At 44.7% G+C, this 26,425-nt stretch overlaps 1 protein-coding gene across 2 annotated transcripts in view; it reads left to right on the forward strand.

Annotated features, from left to right (window-relative positions):
• GLDN (gliomedin) overlaps positions 1–26,425 on the forward strand; it is a 434,453-nt gene that overhangs the window by 391,408 nt on the left and 16,620 nt on the right. For both annotated transcript variants that reach the window (XM_069222482.1, XM_069222483.1), the window contains 2 exons: positions 8,377–8,460; positions 8,608–8,733. In XM_069222482.1, the coding sequence (XP_069078583.1) occupies positions 8,377–8,460; positions 8,608–8,733 (210 nt within the window). The remainder of the gene's footprint in view (positions 1–8,376; positions 8,461–8,607; positions 8,734–26,425) is intronic.

Consider the following 26,425-nt stretch of genomic DNA (forward strand, 5'->3'; position numbering starts at 1 on the left):
GGGCCCTGCGTAATGAAAGTGAGAATCCCAAGGGTGTTTTTCAGATCTTGAATATTTAGTTTATGGGCACTAATGACAATTTAGGTCAACTTCTAGGATGATTTGCTGATATGAGTATAGTAGTAAGTTATTTTTGTTCTGGGCAGACCTGCAGAAAAATAGGTCCCTGAACAACTTTACAGAAAGGTTGATGGAAGAACATAAGATACTTTACCTCCAGCCGCTCCTCATACAGAGATGCAACACAAAGATGCAAAAACCTAAAACCAGCAAACTAATGAGATATGTGATGGGTAAGGAAAGACCAACACATTAGAAAGCCAGCACTTAAAGTGCCAAAGGTGTCCTGTGAAAAGATATCTTTAAAGGAGAGCACACCAGTCAATACAATACAATATTTATTGTTTTCAGCATTATGCCATAACAAATACGATGCCGCAAATAAAAGTATGAAAACACATTCCTTACATCCATGTCAAAATGCAAAGCCACATAATAAGGAGCACCCCAGTGGTATACACTCTCATTAAAGTCAGTAGTTCCTAGAATTATCTTGCTTAAACCATTTTCTTGCTTAAACCATTCTGTGACTCTGCCTGTTTGTGGATTCCCTGTCTGGGTCAGTTTGACAGTTGGGCTGTTTGGACCTCTCCTCTAGACAGTGACACAAAGGGAGCTGGGGTGTAGCCTTCATATCCTGATGAGCCTTCTGTGCTAGGACGGACGGGATGAGTGGTCACTCACACCTAAAAGGGATGTGCCTGCCTTCACACAATAGCAGTCTCCAACCCCCTAGTGTGTGCCTGGTGCCTGGCCTGGGCAAGACAGGATCTTACAAACAAGAGAGACTTTCCTTTGAAGTTTGCCTACTTCAAAGGAAGAAAGGAGTATAAGAAGTGGACCCAAAACCCCTGAAAATTAGATTACTTTAAGGATTCAAGAGGAAAATCTGCCTGGAGAAGAGCTGATGAGAAGTGCTGCCCTGGCCTGTGACTGTGCTGTGTTGGGCTATCCTGCAGTTACTGCTTCTGCCTGTACTAGAGGACAGAGACTGGACTTTGTTGCATTCCTGCTTGAGAAGTGACTCCAAGGGCTTGGAGTAGAGCGTGCCTCCTGTTTTGAAGCCTCAGGGACAGCAAAGGCTTCACCAACCAGACCTGAGTCTACTTGCTGTGGACTCTAGCTTGCCAGAGGATTCCATTCCAGTTCTTGGACCTCTGAAAGTGAATTCCTGGAGAAAAACCAGGCTAACAATGCCAGACAACGCCGTGCAACTTCGCAAAGGATGTCGCTGCCCGAAACCGCAACGCTGTTTGCTCCAAGGCCGTGTACCTCGCTGAGTGCAACGAATCTGACGACCAAGTAGGTCTCATGTCACTGCAGCCGCTGATCCCGCCTGACTTCGCTGACACCGGAGTGTCATAAGTCCAACGTCCGTGACAATCCGATGCCATCGCAGTGCCTGCGGCCCGGTGACGTCATCAAAACCCAGTGAGGTTGCCCCGCAGCATCGTGACTCCGCTGGACTTTGCATCTGCCGGAACCAAGGGACCGATTTCACATCTGACGCCACTTCATCTCTACCACACTGTAGTGAGGACCAGATGCCGCTGCGCGATGCTCCATTTCTTCTGCCCCTTGGCACCGGAACCGACGCCGCATTAGACCCAGCGAAGCGGCTCTCCCTAACTCTGTGCACCAGCCTGTTTTCTACTTGTTTTTTAAGGTACTGTACCTGGGTGTCGAATGACTCCGTAACGGGCGCCATTGGCGTCGCATTCTAGGAAACGACTCCGTCACCACACCGCATATTACCAACTTGCAGTATTTGTGCCTCAAGGCACTGTTTTCTTGCTTTTAAGTGCTAAATTCGTATTTTTAACTGTATATTGTGGATTTTTATCATATTTGGTCTTATTTAGATAAAATATTTACTATTTTTCTAAACCTGTGTTGTCTAATTTTGTAGTGGTTCACTGTATTACTGTGTGTGTGTTTGTACAAATACTTAACACATCGTCTCTGAGTTAAGTCTGCCTGCTCATGCCAAGCCACCAAGGGTGTGAGGGGGTAACTGAGTGTGATTCTCCTTTACCCTGACTAGAGTGAGGGTCCTTGCTTGGACAGGCGGGTAACCTGACTGCCAACCAAAGACCCCATTTCTAACACATCTTCATTTTCAAATACTGCATGATACTGTAAATCAGGCATCAAAGAATCAACTGTTTTCACATCCCAAAAATCAGAAACTACTCTGGGTGTAATTACATAATCCGTAGAACGTTTGAATACATATGATATTGGCTCCATCGGGCCATTTATATCAAATAACACTTTATCCTAAACAATCCCATCAGGTATTGTTATAGCAGAAATGTTCACTAGGGACAAGTCTCTGCGGACTTTGTGTGATAAAAATGTGGTTTTAAGACCTCATCCACCAGTTCAACTGTAGAGCGTTCAGGAAGGTAGTGACCATGTATAAGTAAAAAGAAAACAGTGACAAACCCAATCCAAAGGAAAAAGGCAAGTGCAGTTAGTAAGAGCCATAGATAATTCCATGGAAGAATAAAAAAGTTAATTTTGAGCCAAGTTATCAGCTTACGTGCTCTTGATAGTTCTGTTGCAGTAGAGGCAGATGAGTCAGTGAAAGTGTCATTAATGTCGGCAAAATATCCAGAAGCAGTTCGTGCAAAAACTGGAGTTGTGTTTGGAAGAGGAGAACTTGCAGAAGACTCCCTCTGTGGTTCATAGTAGACTATGCAATCTGTTTCTGTAGAATTTGAATACAATCAATCAATATTACTGGTGTTATTTGTAGTGGTAGAAGTTAGTGGAACGAATGAAAGCTCATTTTCCACCCTCCCCAAGCTTGGAGAGGTGTAAGCATTGCTTCTGAAGACCTGTAGAGGAACATCTTGGTCTGTAGTGAGAGGGATTCAGGTGCTACCCAGGAGTCCCCTAGGTCTGCTGTTCAGGATCGGCCACGTAGTGTAGCTTGACATTGTTGATGGAAACAAAGCGATTTTCTTTAGAACCAGGCAGTGGTGGTAGAATGACAGTTCTGGTACTGTGTATTCCCAGGACTAGAAGTGGTGCACGATAAGAAGACCAAGCTCCTTTTTCACAGCAATATTTTCACACACTGGATCCCCAATTTTTGGAATCCAGCCAGTAGATGTTCCTGGCACATTCCTTATTCCCAAGAAGGCAGCACTGGCAGATGCGTTGTCATCATGGAACTATTGTAACTCCTGCAAGATAGTGACACATTCATTTATGTCAAAGGGTGTATCTGCCACCTCCACGCCAGGACTATCAAGATCTGGAACATACATTTGTGTTCCAAACAGGCATTCGTATGAAGTGCGCCCCCACAGGGACCTTCTGGGCAGATTGTTAAGTGCTTTCTGGACCCCGAACAGGTGTGTAAGCTAATTACGACCCGTGCCTAATACTCGGGCAGTTAAGGATTGCTATAAATCTTGGTTTCGTCGCTTCACAATACTATTTCTCTCTGTATGAAATGGAGACGAGTAATGCAGTTGGACCCATAATGAAGCCATGGTGTCCCTGAAAGCCCTTGAGGGAAAAGCAGGGCCCTGGTATGAGTGGAAAGCTGCAACAGCATAAATAAAGATAAAGACTTGCAAATCTTTAATAACAGTTAGAGCATCAGCCAAGCGTTGTGGCCAAACCCATAAAAATCTGGAGCATGAATCAACAGCCACTAGGATGTATTTGTGTGCACTATCAGGTGTCAAGGGACCGCAATGGTCCAAGTATACACATTGTAATGGTCTATTGGATATAAGGAGGGGTATCTGTGGTGGGAGTTCAACAGTGGATCCTTTGATTTGCTGGCAGATGTCACAACAAAGGAGATACTGCTTGGTCTGTTTGTAGAGACCGGGCCACCAGTAACGTGCTTGTAACAGTGAAACTGTAGCTGCCACACATGGCATGGGCAGAAGCAACTCCCTCATGCACTGCTTTTATGAATTCTGGTCTTTGGTCTTTATTGGGAATCATATGATTTTCCATACCTGGTATTACTGATAGGGCTATATTAAGGCATGATATGCTGTAGGAATATTTAGAAGGATATGCTTTTGGTAAGGGCGTGCCATCTGCCAAAACTTTCACAACTTCCAGTGTTTCATCATCCAATTTAGTTCTAGAACGAGTTACTGCAGCAACAGAAGCCGTAGCTACTGCTGATTTGGCTGCTTCATCAGCCAAGGTATTGCCTGCAATGTGTATTCCAACACGCTGATTTCCTAGTTTATGTAGATCCTGGACATTGGGTAGCATTTCCTTCAGAGCCGCTACTTTCCCCCACAGAAGTCTGTGTTTAATGGTGTTGCCTTTTGAATCTCTGAACCCATTCTGGCACCAATAATGCAGATTTTCTTTGAAGGACTAGACACAATAGTACGAATCACAGACAATCAGCATCATCTGCTCAGGATCCATATGTTCCAGTGCCATCACCAGAGCCTTAAGCTCTGCAAGTTGTGCAGTGCAATCCCCTAGAATCTGCGTGTACATATGTTGTGGATGGAACTTGCTGTCCTTCATGTATCCACTCACGACTGCACAAGCAGCAGTATATTGATGTTTAGTGCCCATAGCTGGTTGGGCTGAACCATCAGTATACAAAGTTATCTGATATTGTTCAATAGGCAATGTGTTTGCTGGAACTGGATATTCAAGCTCATATTGCAAACACTCTTGAGTTTGTAATTTTAAGTCAAAGCTATAGTCTACACCAGTGGCCGTCAGAGACGTTGCCCATTGGATCCAACGTGGATGTAAAGCTTTAGCATTAAGAACGCTAGCTTTGGTAACAACCTTGAGGGCTGGAATGGAGGATATGACAATGATAAGTTTCCCCTGGGCCAGAGGTCTTTCTTCAATGACAGCCATCTGAACAGCAGTGAGAATTTTCTCAGTGGGAGCAAAGCGTTGTTCAATCAATCAATATTTGTAAAGCACGCGGCTACTCACCCTGTAGAGTACAAATTTTATTTGTATGCAATCAGGATGGTCTCACCCTCATTGAATGTTACGTAGGTGAAACCAATGGCACCAGCAGTTACTCTGATGACCAAGTGTTTTCCCTTGAATGCAGGTGTTTTGCTTCAAGCATATCTTTTTGCAGTGCTCTGATAATGTGTGTGTTTGACTGTCCAGTATTTGCAGGTAAAGTCAGGACATCCCAAATGGCAAGCACATAGTGAGGATTCTATGTTTGTCCTGAGGACCCATATGGGGAAAGGCTGCTTCCAGTGCATTTATTTTTTGAGCTAACCAAAACGAAATTTCTTCCCGCTTGGCGGGTGCTTCGCCCATGATCGAATGTACAGTTGCCGGGTTATTGCCTGGTGTAGCTGTGTATGGTTGCGCTGGGGCAGCACGTGCTGGGTTAGTATTTAGTGTTTGTATTACAAACTGTACTAACAGTCTGTATATTCCAGTGAGCGCTATATGTAAGTAGCGGACCTGAGCTACCGCTAAGGTTGCTGCGTCAGGTTGCGGTGTATGTATGGCCAATAAAGGCATGGTCAGACATTCGTTTCTCAGAAGACATAGCCTAACACAGAATATTGTATGTGGTAGGGCGCCATCAAGCTAATTAATATGGTCTTGATAAGATAGAGTTATTTCTAAATATGCATAATCTCTGTATGGTGCTGGTATGTTTGCAGTTCTATAATGATGGAATGTGTTTGTGTACCAATCTACTGCTGGAAAAGTGACCCAAGGACAAACTGCTTCTGTTCTGTAGGCTGGATGAGCCTCCACAACAAATGTAACTTGACCCCCCTAGCCCGTTAGGCCATTTGACAATAAGTGTGCAGTAAGGGGAGGTCATATATTTACTGCAATTACTAACTGTTGCGGGTTTGCCATGTGAATGGTAAAGTGTATTTTCAGAGATAAGGACACCAACTGGTGATTGATCCTTTTAAGGTTCAAGCCAGAACAACCTACAGTTCTAGATAGGTACTACCTACTTAGCTGAGGAGTAAATCCTCAATATCACAGACGTCTCTGTATATAGTATTGAGGTGTCTTTAGCCTTTAGTGAGACTGAGATACTTAGGAGGATCCAAAAATTTGTGCCTGACCAAACGTTGGTGGTGCCATGCCGCGTAGGTTCCCATTATCCTAATGAGGCTACTTGATTCGGGCAGCAGAATCGCATATATTGTGGGCTACTAAGTACAGTTTCACACCATGTCATGCCTGTTGGCCTAATCCGGGTTTTCCGGCTAACTAGCAGCGCCTCATCTTCTCCCAAGAGCAGGGAGAACTGTGGCAACCAGGTGCATGCCAAGAAAGACTCCTCAGGGGAATCGGGGTTGATCAGATCTCGTCCCTTTCTCTCAGATACATTAGTCTCACACAGCCAAAGACAAATAGAGGCAGAATATAGTTCAGTAAGAGTTTATTGAAGTAACTGCATCATAGATAAAATGGCATGTATTGCAAGAACTAGGATGATAAAACACAATAAAAGCAGGAGTGTGACAAGGAGAGTGAAACACAAAAACAGTTCCACCATACTGTCACTAGGAGTGATATATATTTCTCCTTAGAGCGCAGCATAATAAGCCTAATCCTCCCTTCAGGTTTCCCCCCTGGGAAAACATCATCCCTCATTTCTGAGTAAGGAAGCCTGTAGTCTAGAGAGACGCCGTCCTCTTGTAGGCCAGGGGTTCAGCAGTCTAAGTAAGCAGCTGTAGCGAGTCAGTCAGCATGCAGTTGTGGTCATCTGCCTGGAATCTCCCTCTAACGTGTATGGGACAAAGGAGTGTTTGTATAATAAAACAATTGACATTCAAAGAAATGGTCCCCAAGTATGAGTGTGTTTGTTTCTGTGAATTTTGGAGACATAGCGTACCACTTTTGCCGGCAACCCTATCTGACTGCAGCCTTGAAGAAAGTACAAAGTGTAATGAATGTCCTACTGAGAACGTAAAGCTTTCCTAGGCGAAAGAACAATTAGATAGAGAAAAATAAAACAACTCCATAAATGTGGCTATTGCTAGAAAAATAAAAGCGATGCTGAATAAAATGTAACTGTGCTGAAGTGCACAACAGCAGGCCTAGATTGCTAAAATAATGTGTGTAAAATTTGCCTAAAATAGCTACAAAACAATCTGTTTACTATGAAAAGTTATGATCAACACATTAGGCTTGACATATGGGTGGTAAAAAGCATATGTTAAATTCAACAAGCATTTAAGAGTGGGTGGGTATTTCTCAGTATTAAAGCCTACAGTTATGTAGTTTGTTACACAAGATGTCAGATTACCTTTGTAGGGAATAATTTTGGTCTTGGTTACTGCTTTAGCCAGAGCAGTAACCAATATCAAAATTTGCACTGTAATAATGCTACAATTTCTTCTTCGATAATTGTCAGGATCTTGTAATAACCAGAAATCCACATGAAAATAAGTGCTCTTCAGTAGCAAAGCTGGTTGGCCAGTCCTTTAGCTTAGAATTTCTCATTTTTGCCGTTCCCCTTTCATTTCTTTGCTTCTCCTCTTTTTTATTAGAGTATATTACTGCTCTTCAGGCTATTCTAATGACTTGTACACTTGCCGCTCTTTTCATCTGCAGTGTGTCAGATTCCACAAAGCCACTTCTTCTAAAACTATTGATCACTAAAGAATATTCCATAGTATGTTACTGTTTTACCATTCCAAGGTGGCAAACAATTTTGATTCTCAATGTGATGGCCATGCTTGAACTTTAAAACAATAATAGACTGTTCACAATACCTTTGTTAAGACAGACACTGGCTGCTTTGCAAACATATGCCATCCGGTTTTAGAAGGCAGCATGTTTTCTTTTTTCTGCTTGTATTCGTTTAATTTCTTTTGTATATGTTGTTGTGTTTATGTGCATTTTATTGTGGATGTGTGAATGAAAGAATAAGTCAGTGAATTAATGAATTAATGCATAATGGCCAAAATGAGTATCCGAGTCTGTATGTGGTGATTGATTGAGAGTCTACAACCATCAGTGAAACAACATGCACTTTCATTCATTAGCCAGACCTATTGGCATTTGTAATGGTTCTTTTTCCTTGTTGATCAGACTGTGTTATTCGTATGTTCTCAATAGCCTTGAGTACAGCCTGTCTACCAATATAGCAATGTGCATGCTTTGCTTTGAAAACAGGCAAACCGTGACATTCAATGACCTGGAGTGTAACTACCCTTAGAAAGTACTTACAAAACATGGACTATTTTCATTCCATTTAAATGACAGGAGGGGAGGGTTCTTGACATCCCTCGTTTTTATCATCAGTTCTGTCACTTGAAAAACAGTACTAAGCATATATATTTTTTCTCTTTGTAGGAGAATCGTGTGCAGTGCCAAACGATGGTATTTTGGAGGCAAAAGCGACATCAATACTTAATGAGATTCATCCAAAACAGACTGGTAATTGTACTGAATTTGCATTTATGCAGCGCTTATTACGCCTGACGAGGCCTTGAAGCGCTTTGGAATGTATTATGTATTATTAAAAACATTACTGTACGCGTGTAAATATGCTAAGGCTTATGTTGATGTGTTCTCCAATTACAGAACGTGTCATTAAATCCATTGGAAGCCCCACTCACATTGTGAAAACTAAGTTCACAATTGGTGCATGGATGACAGAATCTGCAAATGTGAAAGAGGAGCGGATCTGGATTGCTGAACATTTCTCAGGTGCTATTGCTTTAACTGATTGATCGTACATGGAATATTGTACAGATAATAAAGTGGAAGTGACTTTAGTACACAGTGCGCAGCTCCTTCTCCTAAAAAGTGCTAACTTCACAACTGCTTTCTAGCAGGAATGACTCCTGTTACGCAGAGCAATCTGCAGTAATTGAAGTGTGTATTCTCTGTTTTTTTCCAAGCTTCACAAAATACCATAAAATCAGTCTATTAAACATACGCCACTGTATTTGCATGTGACATCAAAATGATGTGGTACAAATATTACATATCTTATGAGGAATCTCGGTACTGGCTTTTTTTATTTTAATGCTTCAAACGTCCACAGGATAACAATAAGAAGCAGTGGCAAAATCAAGCTGTCTGGTTTTAATACCAACACATACATGCAGAAGGAGTTCTGTGCGTGCATTAGCACATCTCTCAGGTAACGGGTTAGCCAACCAGAACAAGATCATAAGAGCAACACGCAGGATTTCTGTCATGGATGGTGTGGCTGGAGTTTAATTAAATAAGTAGAGTATTGGCACTATAGCATGGGAAAAGTCTGCGAATGTGGGACCATAAAGAAATGTGTCATGGTCACTAATGCAAGTCATGAATATGTCAGTCACCTCCATGTCCGAGAGCTATAGAGCTGTCTGTTGGGTCTTCAATGTGTGACTTACTGCTATGACTATCCCCAGAGGGTAGGGGGTGGTACAAAAGGTACACCTAGAGGCTAACTTCATCAAGTTGCTTAATGTGGTGCCAGATAAGCCCAAAACGTATCACTTGTACTCAATTGTCACATTTGATGTGGTTTTGTTTGACACGTCATGCAACCACTCTTGGTTGAAAATAGCAATATGCTATTTCTACATTTAAATGCAGAGTCAAGACGCTGCCTGTTTCGTTTAACTTTGTTCGAATAACAACAGGCGTCACTAGTCAATTTTGTTTGCACTTCAGTAGGATACATATATTGCAGGTGATAACTGAAGGTGCGAGAGAAGCACTGCAGCAGAGAGTCAACACGAGCAGCTCTCTTTGATCAAACTAAGTGAATGAGAGAATGTTTAAGCAAAGGATATATGCATAAAAACAAGCGCGGGAGCCCGAGTGTGATCTTTTTAAAAAAAGAAAAAAAATCGGCAGATCCTTTTTCCAAGCCAGCACTTGATGCATCACGCCGAAACTTTCCAGGCAGCAGCTGAAGCGAGCGTTGTATTTTTGGGGAAAATTTCATGAAGATTCACTGGACTTTGGTAGTCTAAAAGGAGATAGAGAGAAAGGACTGCGAAACCAGGAAGAAGACTGTTTAGTCGAAACGTGTTGTTGCATTTTCTTGGCACTGAAAAAATTTGAAAAATTAAGAACCAAACCTTAACGGAGTGCGTCGCCAACAGTTTTTGGTTTAACAATTAATTGAGGGCACGGTCAGCCCTCGTGCTCCGCACCAGTTGAAGAGCGCGCCGCTGTGTTTGACCGCATTGCTTTGGATATATATATATATATATGCATATATATATATATATATGTACATTTATATTCTGTTTCTCAAGTTCCACCAAAAGCTGCTGAAATCTTTACAAGACTCGTGCTACCATTGTGAGGACAACTCACATATGGCTGCCATATCATCTCCAAACAGAGAGTCTGTAATTCACTGGGTCAATTAAAAAGCAGTTTTATTGTTTCGGCATCTTTGCCTTTCCTCATTGTTTGCTTAAGTAAACTGCCCATTAGCAATTCAGTTTTAAATCCATCAAAACTTGGCTGTCACTGTCAAATGCAAAAAAGTATAGTAATCAAAGGAGGACTAATGTATTAGAGTACAGATACTTCATTTACAGCCGCCATCACAGCATAGTCCATGTTCATTTGAATCAAATTACAGTACTTGGGTGGATGGTATTACTGATAATACAACTCATGAAATTAACATGTCCATAATCCACATATGCCATACCACTAAATACCTGCTGTTATCTCCCCAGACACTATGATTGATATCTTGTCCTCCCTTATGCAATTGTGCCCTTAATTAGAGGCACAAGGATTATGGATATGAAAGGAAAAAAAATGAAAAATAATATATATATTAATTACCTACTGGCAGTCGCCAGTAGGTAGTTATAGTTAGGACCTAGTTTCCAAAGCTGAAGCATTTTGTGTTTTGCCTATATCGTTGGCACCGCTTGACAAAACTTCACAAAATTATCAAAACATATACTTTACTCAGTTCAGCTGCTGTCTTGAAAGTTTTGTGGTGATCTGTCAAGCGGAGGCTGAGGAAAAGGGCAGGTCCCAAAATGCATTTTGCCAATTCTTTTTTCCATATGGTCTTTAGACATGCCTACAGCCTAAACTGATGAGAATTACACCAAATTTGGCAGGAAGCTACATCCTGTTCCACAGATTTTGCTTTTTGTGATTTGGTGTAAATCGGTTCTGTAGTTTTGGAGTTATTTGAGGCCTAAAAATATAGACACATAGGGATGTGGATCCTCTGCGGACCCAGGGGAAAAGCAAGGCCCTGATTGGCTGGCTGCAACCTGATAGAAAAGTTGTGTCTGCCATTTTGTTTGTCATATCGGCTCAGGGATAGGGAAAGAAGAGTGCAAAAACACCTATAGGGTATCCTGCCCCTCGTGGACAAAAAACACCCAATTCTTTTTTTTGTCCGATTCGTAGATCTGCGGATCCACTGGTGGATACACAGTTCCAGAGAAAATAATAAAAATAAAAAAACACCCACTGCATTAGGCCTCATGCTGCACACACCAATGGCACGCACCCAAACGTGCACCCTAAGGTAACTGTAACTTGCGCCTTCGCCATGCACAGCTAATTACTCCACATATTACATCCTCCACGACACCTTCTATGGCATCATTAATTATAGTTGTTTGAGTTAATCACAACTATAACTGCTTAATTTCTATGGCTTTGTGCAAGGAAATTCAAAACCTAACTATAACGCCCCTGTAAACTTTGTTTTTTTTCCATGAAAATACATATATATATATATATATATATATATATATATATATATATATATTTATGTTGTACTCCTTTTTTCATAAAAGAAAATATTTGACTGGACAGTCATTTATTGCTGCTACTGAATGTATTTTGAGTTGTGAGTGGTGTGTTGTAGGAGGCTGGACTGGCTTGTAGTGGGTACCAAGAGGTACTTACACCTTGCACCAGGCCCAGGTATCCCTTATTAGTGTAGAGGGGTGTCTAGCAGCTTAGGCTGATAGAAAAGGTAGCTTAGCAGAGCAGCTTAGGCTGAACTAGGAGACGAGTGAAGCTCCTACAGTACCACTAGTGTCATATGCACAATATCATAAGAAAACACAATACACAGATATACTAAAAATAAAGTAACTTTATTTTTATGACAATATGCCAAAGTATCTCAGTGAGTACCCTCAGTATGAGGATAGCAAATATACACAAGATATATGTACACAATACCAAAATATGCAGTAATAGCAATAGAAAACAGTGCAAACAATGTATAGTCACAATAGAATGCAATGGGGGCACATAGGGATAGGGGCAACACAAACCATATACTCTAGAAGTGGAATGCGAACCACGAATGGACCCCAAACCTATGTGACCTTGTAGAGGGTCGCTGGGACTGTAAGGAAACAGTGAGGGTTAGAAAAATAGCCCACCCCAAGACCCTGAAAAGTGGGTGCAAAGTGCACCTAAGTTCCCCAAAGAGCACAGAAGTCGTGATAGGGGAATTCTGCAAGGAAGACCAACACCAGCAATGCAACAACAATGGATTTCCTGACGAGAGTACCTGTGGAACAAGGGGACCAAGTCCAAGAGTCACAATCAAGTCGGGAGTGGGCAGATGCCCAGGAAATGCCAGCTGTGGGTGCAAAGAAGTTGCCACTGGATGGTAGAAGCTGTGGATTCTGCAAGAACGACAAGGGCTAGAAACTTCCCCTTTAGAGGATGAATGTCCCACGTCGTGAAGAGTCGTGCAGAGATGTTTCCGTGCAGAAAGACCGCAAACAAGCCTTGCTAGCTGCAAGGGTCGCGGTTAGGGTTTTTGGATGCTGCTGTGGCCCAGGAGGGACCAGGATGTCGCCAATTGCGTGAGGTGACAGAGGGGGCGTCCAGCAAGACAAAGAGCCCACTCAGAAGCAAGCAACACCCGCAGAAGTGCCGGAACAGGCACTACAAAGTGGAGTGAACTGGAGCTCACCCAAAGTCACAAAGGAGGGTCCCACGACGCCTGAGGACAACTCAGGAGTTCGTGCACTACAGGTTAGAGTGCCGGGGACCCAGGCTTGGCTGTGCACAAAGGAAATCCTGGAAGAGTGCACAGGAGCCGGAGCAGCTGCAAAACACGCGGTTCCCAGCAATTCAGTCTAGCGTGGGGAGGCAAGGACTTACCTCCACCAAACTTGGACTGAAGAGTCACTGGACTGTGGGAGTCACTTGGACAGAGTTGCTGAGTTCAAGGGACCTCGCTCGTCATGCTGAGAGGAGACCCAGAGGACCGGTGATGCAGTTCTTTGGTGCCTGCGGTTGCCGGGGGAAGATTCCGTCGACCCACAGGAGATTTCTTCGGAGCTTCTAGTGCAGAGAGGAGGCAGACTACCCCCACAGCATGCACCACCAGGAAAACAGTCGAGAAGGCGGCCGGATCAGCGTTACAAGGTCGCAGTAGTCGTCTTTGCTACTTTGTTGCAGTTTTGCAGGCTTCCAGAGCAGTCAGTGGTCGATTCCTTGGCAGAAGGTGAAGAGAGAGATGCAGAGGAACTCTGATGAGCTCTTGCATTCGTTATCTAAAGAATTCCCCAAAGCAGAGATCCTAAATAGCCAGAAAAGGAGGTTTGGCTACTTAGGAGAGAGGATAGGCTAGCAACACCTGAAGGAGCCTATCAGCAGGAGTCTCTGACGTCACCTGCTGGCACTGGCCACTCAGAGCAGTCCAGTGTGCCAGAAGCACCTCTGTTTCCAAGATGGCAGAGGTCTGGAGCACACTGGAGGAGCTCTGGGCACCTCCCAGGGGAGGTGCAGGTCAGGGGAGTGGTCACTCCCCTTTCCTTTGTCCAGTTTCACGCCAGAGCAGGGCTGGGGGATCCCTGGACCGGTGTAGACTGGCTTATGCAGAAATGGGCACCATCTGTGCCCATGAAAGCATTTCCAGAGGCTGGAGGAGGCTACTCCTCCCCAGCCCTAACACCTTTTTCCAAAGGGAGAGGGTGTAACCCCCTCTCTCTGAGGAAGTCCTTTGTTCTGCCTTTCTGGGCCAAGCCTGGCTGGACCCCAGGAGGGCAGAAACCTGTCTGAGGGGTTGGCAGCAGCTGCAGTGAAACCCCGGGAAAGGTAGTTTGGCAGTACCCGGGTCTGTGCTAGAGACTCGGGGGATCATGGAATTGTCTCCCCAATGCCAGAATGGCATTGGGGTGACAATTCCATGATCTTAGACATGTTACATGGCCATGTTCGGAGTTACCATTGTGACGCTATACATATGTTGTGACATATGTATAGTGCACACGTGTAATGGTGTCCCCGCACTCACAAAGTCCGGGGAATTTGCCCTGAACAATGTGGGAGCACCTTGGCTAGTGCCAGGGTGCCCACACACTAAGTAACTTAGCACCCAACCTTTACCAGGTAAAGGTTAGACATATAGGTGACTTATAAGTTACTTAAGTGCAGTGGTAAATGGCTGTGAAATAACGTGGACGTTATTTCACTCAGGCTGCAAGGGCAGGCCTGTGTAAGAATTGTCAGAGCTCCCTATGGGTGGCAAAAGAAATGCTGCAGCCCATAGGGATCTCCTGGAACCCCAATACCCTGGGTACCTCAGTACCATATACTAGGGAATTATAAGGGTGTTCCAGTATGCCAATGTGAATTGGTGAAATTGGTCACTAGCCTGTTAGTGACAATTTGTACAGAGAGAGCATAACCACTGAGGTTCTGGTTAGCAGAGCCTCAGTGAGACAGTTAGGCATCACACAGGGAACACATACATATAGGTCACAAACTTATGAGCACTGGGGTCCTGGCTAGCAGGGTCCCAGTGACACATAACAAACATACTGAAAACATGGGGTTTTCACTATGAGCACTGGGCCCTGGCTAGCAGGATCCCAGTGAGACAGTGAAAACACCCTGACATACACTCACAAACAGGCCAAAAGTGGGGGTAACAAGGCTAGAAAGAGGCACTTTCTCACACAACCCCCCCGCCCAAACGAAGGACAATAAGGCTAACCTTGGCCAGTTGAGACTTTATTGTCTAAGTGGTGATAAGTAGAGAGTAGCTCTGCAATAGACTGGTTACTCCCTTTATCATCCACTATATGGTTACTTCCCTGTGGGGATGTAAACCACCCTGTTTGAAGTTTTTTAGCTAAGCAACAATGTGAAGATATATTTTCAGAGTTTCTATCAGTAAGTTTTAGTTTAGAGCAGTGGGAGATATCCACTGAACCTACTTCTAGTGATGAGAATGCCAGACAGGGATGCTGTCTCAGTAAAGCCACAGCTGGGCAAAAGTTTTGTCCATATGGCTGGAAGAGAGAACAGGGATGCTGTTTCTCCTTAGTTGGAGCAGGGCAGGGATGCTGTCCTATGAGCTCCACACTAGGGCAGGGATGCTGTCCTAAGTGTTGTGAGGCAGTGCAGTGTTTCTGCACTAAAGTTTCTCTGGGAGGGTTGGAGGGATGCTCCATGTTAACTAAAATGGTGCTCTTTTTCTCACCAATGTTAGTTATCCCACAGAGAGGTACTTCTACCTCAGGGAGTACAGCTTTGCCAGCTGATGATTCCCTTGGAACAGGTGCCACCCCAGGAGAGGTTTCTCCCACCACAGGAATGGTATCCTGAATGGCAGGGTGGTTAGGGGATACAGTGATATCCTTTTTACCTGTTGTTGGAGAGGGATCCTGAGTTTTCAGGCCTTCTCTCCTTTGCTTTTTCATTTCAGTAGAAATGAGAGGGAACAATTCCTCAGGGATACCCAGCATGGCTGCATGGGTATAAAACTCTACATCAGCCCAACCTGAGGTCTCTAGGTCATTATCTAAGAGACAATCTACAGGTAAGCTAGGTGATACCACCACCTGCTTAGGGCCAGTAACTCCACCCCAACTAAGCTGAACTATAGCTAAGGGAAGAAACTTAGTGGAGTTATGGACATCAATAATCTTATATTGTTGTCCAATGATGTGTTGTTCAGTAGCCACAAGGTTTTCAGTCACCAAAGTGATACTGGCACCTGTGTCCCTGTAGGCCTGGGCCTCAACCCCATTTATTGAAACGGTCTGCCTGTACTTATCCATTGTAAGGGGACAAGCAGCCAGTGTGGCAAGGCCAATGCCACTAGGTGTGACAGAAACTGTCTTGGGACTGACTACCCCAGTTTCTATGATGGACCCATAAGTGAACCCAACTACACCCTTTGCTTGACTGTTGCCAGCAGTCCCACCACTAGTACCACTACTGCTAGGGGCACTAGAGCTTGATGTATTAGTGGTGGTAGGCGCAGGGGGTTTACCTGGACAGGACTTATCCTCTGGCCTATGGCCTCTGTTTTTACACACAAAGCACCAAGGCTTTTTAATGTGTGTGGGTTGAGAAGAAGAGGAAGAATTTGTTTTATCCCCACCCCCTGAAGAGTGTTTAGGATTTGAAGAAGGATCTTTGGTTTTACCCTTGTCCCCATGCTTATCCTGAGATTTCTCACCATCTTTCTTCTTGCCATCCTTGTCACCACCTGTATGAACTTTTCAGTTCACTCTTGTTCTGACCCATTTGTCTGCCTTCTTTCTCAATTCTTGGGGAGAGGTCAGATCTGAGTCCACTAGATACTGGTGTAACAAATCAGATACACAATTATTAAGAATATGCTCTCTCAGGATTAAGTTATACAGGCTTTCATAGTCAGAAACTTTACTGCCATGTACCCACCCCTCCAAGGACTTCACTGAATGGTCAACAAAGTCTACCCAGTCTTGTGAAGACTCCTTTTTGGTTTCTCTGAACTTGATCCTGTACTGTTCAGTGGTTAAGCCATAACCATCTAGGAGTGCATTCTTAAGATCTGTAAAATCATTGGCATCACTTTCCTTAACAGTAAGGAGCCTATCCCTACCCTTTCCACTGAAAGATAGTCATAGGATAGCAGCCCACTGCCTTTGAGGGACCCCCTGTACATTACAGGCCCTCTCAAGTGCAGCAAACCACTTGTTAATGTCATCCCCCTCCTTGTAAGGGGGAACTATCTTGTGCAGATTCCTAGAATCATGCTCTTTTGCAGGATGACTATTTGGAATACTGCTGCTGCCACCATGGGGTCCCAACCCCAACCTCTGTCTTTCTTTTTCTAAGTCAAATTCTTCCCTGTCTAGATCCAGCTGTTGCTTTTTAAGCTTCAGCCTGGACTCTTCCACTCTCAATCTATTGAGTTCCCTTTCTAACATTCTGTCTTCAGAGAGGGTGGGTTGGGCATGCCTTGACACAGAAGAATGGTGTGAATGAACAGAGGGAGACCTGTTCCTAACAGATGGCACTCTAACAACCTGGCCTACAGAAGTAATACTCCTACTGTGATGAGAACTCACATTAGTACCAGCCATGCTAGGTGGCCTGCTAGGGGGCAGGTTGGGAAGGTTCCCATCTAACACTTTTACTGGGGCTACCCCAGAGTCAGAGTGTGAACCATCAGCTAATTTCTCACCAGATGTGCCACCTAGGGACTTATCATGTTCAATGAGCATATTAACCAACAGTCCTCTAGAAGGATTATTCCCTACCTCTAAACCTCTATCTACACAGAGACTCCTTGCTTTTTTCCAGCTAAGGTTGTCATAAGCTATGCTGGCCAGATCAAGAGTTTGGCCTGTACCAGACATGATAGACAAGAGTTTAAGGGACTGAAAAAGAAAGAAAAAAGTTTCAGAACTTTTTAAGGAACAGAAAAAAACTTTTAAAACTTTTTAGAAACTTTTAAAAAGTTTTTAGAGGTACTTTTCAGCACTTAGCAAAAGAGTAAGAGAAGAAAAGCAAAACTTTTTGGTTAGGTGTACATACACTGAACTTGTTTTGTATATTTTTCTCTTATGAAAAGTACAAAATGACAAAGTGGTAAGTAGTTGCAAGTACTTATCTCACCGCTGCACAACCAATGTAGGAGGCTGGACTGGCTTGCAGTGGGTACCAAGAGGTACTTACACCTTGCATCAGGCCCAGGTATCCCTTATTAGTGTAGAGGGGTGTCTAGCAGCTTAGGCTGATAGAAAAGGTAGCTTAGCAGAGCAGCTTAGGCTGAACTAGGAGACGAGTGAAGCTCCTACAGTACCACTAGTGTCATATGCACAATATCATAAGAAAACACAATACACAGATATACTAAAAATAAAGGTACTTTATTTTTATGACAATATGCCAAAGTATCTCAGTGAGTACCCTCAATATAAGGATAGCAAATATACACAAGATATATGTACACAATACCAAAATATGCAGTAATAGCGATAGAAAACAGTGCAAACAATGTATAGTCACAATAGAATGCAATGGGGGCACATAGGGATAGGGGCAACACAAACCATATACTCTAGAAGTGGAAAGCGAGCCATGAATGGACCCCAAACCTATGTGACCTTGTAGAGGGTCGTTGGGACTGTAAGGAAACAGTGAGGGTTAGAAAAATAGCCCACCCCAAGACCCTGAAAAGTGGGTGCAAAGTGCACCTAAGTTCCCCAAAGAGCACAGAAGTCGTGATAGGGGAATTCTGCAAGGAAGACCAACACCAGCAATGCAACAACGATGGATTTCCTGACAAGAGTACCTGTGGAACAAGGGGACCAAGTCCAAGAGTCACGATCAAGTCGGGAGTGGGCAGATGCCCAGGAAATGCCAGCTGTGGGTGCAAAGAAGTTGCCACTGGATGGTAGAAGCTGTGGATTCTGCAAGAACGACAAGGGCTAGAAACTTCCCCTTTGGAGGATGGATGTCCCACGTCGTGAAGAGTCGTGCAGAGATGTTTCTGTGCAGAAAGACCGCAAACAAGCCTTGCTAGCTGCAAGGGTCACGGTTAGGGTTTTTGGATGCTGCTGTGGCCCAGGAGGGACCAGGATGTCGTCAATTGCGTGAGGAGACAGAGGGGGCATCCAGCAAGATAAAGAGCCCACTCAGAAGCAAGCAGCACCCGCAGAAGTGCCGGAACAGGCACTACGAAGTGGAGTGAACCGGAGCTCACCCGAAGTCACAAAGGAGGGTCCCATGACGCTGGAGGACAACTCAGGAGATCGTGTACTGCAGGTTAGAGTGCCGGGGACCCAGGCTTGGCTGTGCACAAAGGAAATCCTGGAAGAGTGCACAGGAGCCGGAGCAGCTGCAAAACACGCGGTTCCCAGCAATGTAGTCTAGCGTGGGGAGGCAAGGACTTACCTCCACCAAACTTGGACTGAAGAGTCACTGGACTGTGGGAGTCACTTGGACAGAGCTGCTGAGTTCAAGGGACCTCGCTTGTCGTGCTGAGAGGAGACCCAGAGGACCGGTGATGCAGTTCTTTGGTGCCTGCGGTTGCAGGGGGAAGATTCCGTCGACCCACAGGAGATTTCTTCGGAGCTTCTAGTGCAGAGAGGAGGCAGACTACCCCCACAGCATGCACCACCAGGAAAACAGTCGAGAAGGCGGCCGGATCAGCGTTACAAGGTCGCAGTAGTCGTCTTTGCTACTTTGTTGCAGTTTTGCAGGCTTCCAGAGCAGTCAGCGGTCGATTCCTTGGCAGAAGGTGAAGAGAGAGATGCAGAGGAACTCTGATGAGCTCTTGCATTCGTTATCTAAAGAATTCCCCAAAGCAGAGACCCTAAATAGCCAGAAAAGGAGGTTTGGCTACTTAGGAGAGAGGATAGGCTAGCAACACCTGAAGGAGCCTATCAGCAGGAGTCTCTGACGTCACCTGCTGGCACTGGCCACTCAGAGCAGTCCAGTGTGCCAGCAGCACCTCTGTTTCCAAGATGGCAGAGGTCTGGAGCACACTGGAGGAGCTCTGGGCACCTCCCAGGGGAGGTGCAGGTCAGGGGAGTGGTCACTCCCCTTTCCTTTGTCCAGTTTCGCGCCAGAGCAGGGCTGGGGGATCCCTGAACCGGTGTAGACTGGCTTATACAGAAATGGGCACCATCTGTGCCCATGAAAGCATTTCCAGAGGCTGGGGGAGGCTACTCCTCCCCAGCCCTAACACCTTTTTCCAAAGGGAGAGGGTGTAACACCCTCTCTCTGAGGAAGTCCTTTGTTCTGCCTTCCTGGGCCAAGCCTGGCTGGACCCCAGGAGGGCAGAAACCTGTCTGAGGGGTTGGCAGCAGCAGCAGCTGCAGTGAAACCCCGGGAAAGGTAGTTTGGCAGTACCCGGGTCTGTGCTAGAGACTCAGGGGATCATGGAATGGTCTCCCCAATGCCAGAATGGCATTGGGGTAACAATTCCATGATCTTAGACATGTTACATGGCCATGTTCGGAGTTACCATTGTGACGCTATACATATGTTGTGACATATGTATAGTGCACGCGTGTAATGGTGTCCCCGCACTCACAAAGTCCGGGGAATTTGCCCTGAACAATGTGGGAGCACCTTGGCTAGTGCCAGGGTGCCCACACACTAAGTAACTTAGCACCCAACCTTTACCAGGTAAAGGTTAGACATATAGGTGACTTATAAGTTACTTAAGTGCAGTGGTAAATGGCTGTGAAATAACGTGGATGTTATTTCACTCAGGCTGCAAGGGCAGGCCTGTGTAAGAATTGTCAGAGCTCCCTATGGGTGGCAAAAGAAATGCTGCAGCCCATAGGGATCTCCTGGAACCCCAATACCCTGGGTACCTCAGTACCATATACTAGGGAATTATAAAGGTGTTCCAGTATGCCAATGTGAATTGGTGAAATTGGTCACTAGCCTGTTGGTGACAATTTGTACAGAGAGAGCATAACCACTGAGATTCTGGTTAGCAGAGCCTCAGTGAGACAGTTAGGCATCACACAGGGAACACATACATATAGGTCACAAACTTATGAGCACTGGGGGTCCTGGCTAGCAGGGTCCCAGTGACACATAACAAACATACTGAAAACATAGGGTTTTCACTATGAGCACTGGGCCCTGGCTAGCAGGATCCCAGTGAGACAGTGAAAACACCCTGATATACACTCACAAACAGGCCAAAAGTGGGGGTAACAAGGCTAGAAAGAGGCACTTTCTCACATGTGTTCACCTCCCTCCTCCTCTTAGAAGCCGTGGACTGCTCTACCTGTGCTACCACAGAGTGTCAAGTGCTGAAGGGGTGCCTGTACCTGTTGCTCAGGATCCATAGTAGGTCCAACCCCAGGATATCAGGTGTAAAAGATCTCGACCCCAAAGGTTGAGCCCTGCAGTTTCTGCTTGCCACGTGGCACACTGCAGGAAAATGGCTCCCTGTTGCAGTTACCCCCCACTTTTTTCCTGATATTGATGCTGACTTGACTGAGAAGTGTGCTGGTGCCCTGCTAACCAGGCCCCAGCATCAGTGTTCTTTCAGTAAAAATGTACCATTGTTTCCACAATTGGCACACCCCTGGCACCCAGATAAGTCCCTTGTAAAAGGTACCAGTGGTGCTAAGGGCCCTGTGACCAGGAAAGGTCTCCAAGGGTTGAAGCATGTGTTGTGCCACCCTAAGGGACCCCTCACCTAACACATGCACACTGTCATTGCAGATTGTGTGTGTTGGTAGGGAGAAAAAAGCAAAGTCGACATGGCATCCCCCTCAGGGTGCCATGCCAACAAAACACTGACTGTGGCATAGGTAAGTCACCCCTTTTAGCAGGCCTTAAAGCCCTAATACAGGGTGCACTATACCAAAGGTGAGGGCATAGCTGCAAGAGTACTATGCCCCTACATTGTCTAAGTCCATTCTTACACATTTTAACAGTGTGCCCATATTAAGTATATGGTCTAGGAGTTCTATAATGGCTACACTGAATACTGGGAAGTTTGGTATCAAACTTCTCAGAATAATAAACCCACACTGATGCCAGTGTTGGATTTATTTAAAAAATGCACACAGAGGGCAAATTAGAGATGCCCCCTTTATTTTACCCCGATCCTTCAGTGCAGGACTGACAGGTCTGTGCCAGCCTGCCACTGAGATGAGTTTCTGACCCCTTGGGATGAGAGCCTTTGTGCTCTCTAGGGCCAGAAGCAAAGCCTGGACTGGGTGGAGGTGCTTCACACCTCCCCAATGCAGGAACTGTAACACCTAGCAGTGAGCCTCAAAGGCTCAGGCTTCGTGTTACAATGCACCAGGGCACTCCAGTTAGTGAAGATGCCCGCCCCTCTGGACACAGCCCCCACTTTTGGCGGCAAGAATTCCCGCAAAAGGAATAGGGATGTGCCCCCCTCGCCTCAGGAAGGAGGCACAAGGATGGTGTAGCCACCCTCAAGGGCAGTAGCCAATGGCTACTGCCCCCGACCTAAACACACCCCTAAATTTAGTATTTAGGGGTGACGCTGAACTCAGGAAATCAGATTCCTGCAACCTACAACAACAAGAAGGACTGCTGACCTGAAAGCCCAGCAGAGACGACGGAGATGACAACTGACTTGGTCCCAGCCTGACCGGCCTGTCTCCAGACTCAAAGAACATGCATAGCAACGCATCCGACAGGGACCAGCGACCTCTGAGGAGTCAGAGGACTGCCCTGAACCTAAAGGACCAAGAAACTCCAGAGAACAGTGGGAGTGTTTAAAAGCTGCAACAACTTTGCAACAAAGAAGCAACTTTTAAAGAACTCTCTCTTCCCGCCGGAAGCATGAGACTTCACACTCTGCACCCGACGCCCCCGGCTCGAGTTCAGGAGAAACAACCCCGCAGAGAGGACTCCTAGGCGACTCCAACGATGTGGACACCCTGAGTTGACCTCCCTGCACCCCCACGCGACGCCTGCATAGAGGATCCAGAGGCTCCCCCTGTCCGCGACTGCCTGGTATCAAAGGAACCCGACACCTGGACAAAGCTCTGCACCTGCAGCCCCAGGACTGAGAGAAGCCACCCACCAGTGCAGGAGTGACCAGCAGGCAACCATCATTCTAACACAGTCAGTGGCTGGCCCGAGAAGCCCCCCTGTGCCCTGCCTGCATTGCCAGAGTGACCCCTGGGTCCCTCCATTCCTTTCTATAGCAAACCTGACACCTACTTTGCACATTGCACCCGGCCACCCTGTGCCGCTGAGGGTGTGTTTTGTGTGCTTGTATGTGTCCCCCCCAGTGCTCTACAAACCCCCCATGGTCTGCTCCCTGAGGACGCAGGTACTTACCTGCTAGTAGACTGGAACCGGAGCACCCCTGTTCTTCAGAGGTGCCTATGTGTTTTGGGCCCTCCTTTGACCTCTGCACCTGACCTGCCCCGTGTTGCTGGTGCTGTGACTTTGGGGTTGCCTTGAAACCTCAACGGTGGGCTGCCTATGCCCAGGAGACTGACTGTGTAAGTGCTTTACTTACCTGAGAAACCTAACCAAACTTACCTCCCCCAGGAACTGTTGATTTTTGCACTGTGTCCACTTTTAAAATAGCTTATTGCCATGTTAACCTAAACTGTGTGTACTTCTGTTTTAAATCAAAATTCTATACTTACCTGTGTGAAGTACCTTGCTTTTTATGTACTTACCTCATACTTGAAGCTTGTGGTTCTAAAATAAAGAATATATATTTTTCTATTTAACAACTATTGGCCTGGAGTTAAGTCTATGAGTGTGTGTTCCTCATTTATTGCCTGTGTGTGTACACCAAATGCTTAACACTACCCTTTGATAAGCCTACTGCTCGACCACACTACCACAAAATAGAGCATTAGTATTATCTAATTTTGCCACCATCAACCTCTTAGGGGAACCCTTGGACTCTGTGCACACTATTTCTCACTTTGAGATAGTATATACAGAGCCAACTTCCTACACACTCTGAACAGGGTTGAGGCAAATAGTAACTAACATCAAATGCTGTTTGCTATGAAGATTATTTTGCAGTGTAGTGGATTGCATCACTATGTTAATTTCTCTTATAATTGTTAAAGGTAATTTATCCTAGCTACCCAGTTTTTCTTGCACAACCTTTCTCAAATTAATTTTCACAACGTGTTCTAAATGTGAGATTATGTAAACTTACCTAGCATAGAGATGCCAAGAGAAAAAAAACACCCTGTTCTATACACCCTAGAATTACGAAAGTGCTTGCATGATTGCCATAAACAAAAACCCTTGACACTGGATACAAATGTAACCTATAAGCCAATACCCTCGCAACTGGATCCGAATATAATCTTTGAACCACTTCAAAGAACATGTCTGATAGCCCAAACTGCCTCAGAAACAGCCAAAATGAATCCCATTAACTCTGTCAAAGGCTTTAATTACATCAGTAACCTACTCCAGACTGATACTTTAGCAGCCCCTATACTGAGATCTGTCAACACACAAACCCATATATTTATCATTATTTCTGTGAGGCACCGGCACCGGATTGGGAGTGGTGTAGTCCTTACTGGACTTTGGTGATACCCGCTGGATCTGCCCCTCATAGTTAGGTAACAAAGCAGAGTGCAACAAGGAAGAGCAAAGCATTTGTTAGGATGACAGAAATTAGTCTTAGTTTAAAGCTTTACTCAGTAAATTAAATATAAAGTACAGAAAACTGGACTATCAATGTTATCATCAATAAGTATTAAAATCAAAAGGCATATGCTCAGCAAACTTCAAATCTAAATTTAGCATAGATTCACCTTTGTAGAATGGGGAAAGGGTCTCATCCTTGAATGGAGGAATCACACTCTTCTGTAGTATTTTAGACTAAGACTTTACACATCTACTGCATTAGTTCCCATTTCTTATGCTTATGATCAATAGGAATCAATCAAGAAGCAACAGTTAAAACAAAATAAATTCAAAGATATTTTCATGCTTCAAATACATGGGCTTCAGGTGCTCTCATTATCTGTTCTCAGCACATGAAATATTAAATCGTGCAGTCTGCCACAGTTTCTCTTGTCCTCGGATAGGTACATTCTGCTTACACAGCTACTACAGTTTATTTCTTTAACTAGTGAGATCTACAAGTCTTTAATATGACCAGAGGCGGCTGGTGACCTTTGAAAGTGGTGGGGCGTAAAGGTTTGGGATGAATGTTGCGCAGAGAGCGAGCAAAGTGAGCGAGCCCAACCATCATACAGAGGGTTCCGGTGTTCTCTTCCCAGGCAAATTTTGGAAAAAGAGTGAGCAAATGGGCATTTTAAAGCAAATTTAAGAGAGCAAGAAGATTTATAAAGTGCAAACATTACCCAAAGGGTTTAGCGCGCTTTACAATAAAACATGTCCTGTTACAAAAGTTACAATTTGTTCAAAAAGTTGCTAGAAGTTATGATTATTACAAAAGGCTCATCGAGTCAGGAAGATGTTCTGTGACTGCTTGCAAGTAAGATGCCACTTCTACATCTTATTTAACTTATAAGGTACATCGATATAAGAATATACCTTATAAGTTATACGTAATATGTATTCTGTCACTGTGTGCTGTAGATAAAGCTTACTGCACTGCACAGCACATGTGTTAACTCCCTGGCCCTGTCACAAGAGCACACTAGTGTGTATGATCAAAGGGAACTGGATCTCTCAGGGATTTCCTTTTCCCAAAGATAATTCTACAGCAGAGTAAACTACAGAGCAAGGCCATCGGATCTGTTACCAGTCAGTCTGTGTTTTTGCTTCTGTCCCGCTTAAATGTATTGGTTGCATTTGGAAGGGGCAGAAGAGCCTGATTTTAGCAAACTAGTTCTATTATTGGAAGCAGCTACAAGCCATTTGTCAGGCCATAAAAATGCAGAGGGCTGTAGAGCTATGTTGGTGAAGAAAACACCAGGCTCTGGTCTTTGATGTGCGGCAACAGGCCATTGTGAATTATTCAGGTTTTATTTCTTTATATCTGCAGGCAGCAGATCAAATCAACCACAGTGTTCGGCAATAAATTTGGAAAAGTTAACAGATCTTACCTCATTTGAAAAACTTTGAAACTTTAGGACTTATGATAGAGATCATGTTTGGGTGCTTATGGGGAAGGTGAAGCTGGATCGGATAGTTTGCAATGGCTGTTTATGTCAATTTATTTTAAGAAATGTAATAACACAGTGACAGAACACCCAGGTATGGCGGCCGTCTAAAACAGAAACTGTTTAGTGGAAAGCAGAAAGCTGTGAATAAAGTGAAGCGAGTATGACAGTTAGAAACACTACATCCTCTCTAATTGACATTTTTAGTATAGTTAGAAACATTTTTAAACCAGTCTGTCTCTGAGCTGAAAGTAAGGGAAAGTGTCAAAATCTAGGAACTGAACTGGGCTGCAGTGCTGATTCTAATTAGTAGTAGCCCATGTGTTCCGCTGCAGACCACGCAGAATTAGATTTAAACCCAGCATCGGTCAGAGAAGCTCAACTGTGCTTCAGGGATGACAATCACTCCCAATGAATCAATTCATTAATAATTAAGCTGCGCATTTCCAATTGCCAAACATAGCGCTCTATCAATCTCTACCATGATTCATTAGCACTGCCAGCCATGATTTGACAATCTATCTGCAGTTGCACGCTTGCCACCACCGCCACGCACAGCCTGATGTGAGTGAGTCACA

The sequence above is a fragment of the Pleurodeles waltl genome, chromosome 3_1 (assembly GCF_031143425.1).
Source record: "Pleurodeles waltl isolate 20211129_DDA chromosome 3_1, aPleWal1.hap1.20221129, whole genome shotgun sequence".
In the NCBI taxonomy this organism is placed as follows: Eukaryota; Metazoa; Chordata; class Amphibia; order Caudata; family Salamandridae; genus Pleurodeles; species Pleurodeles waltl.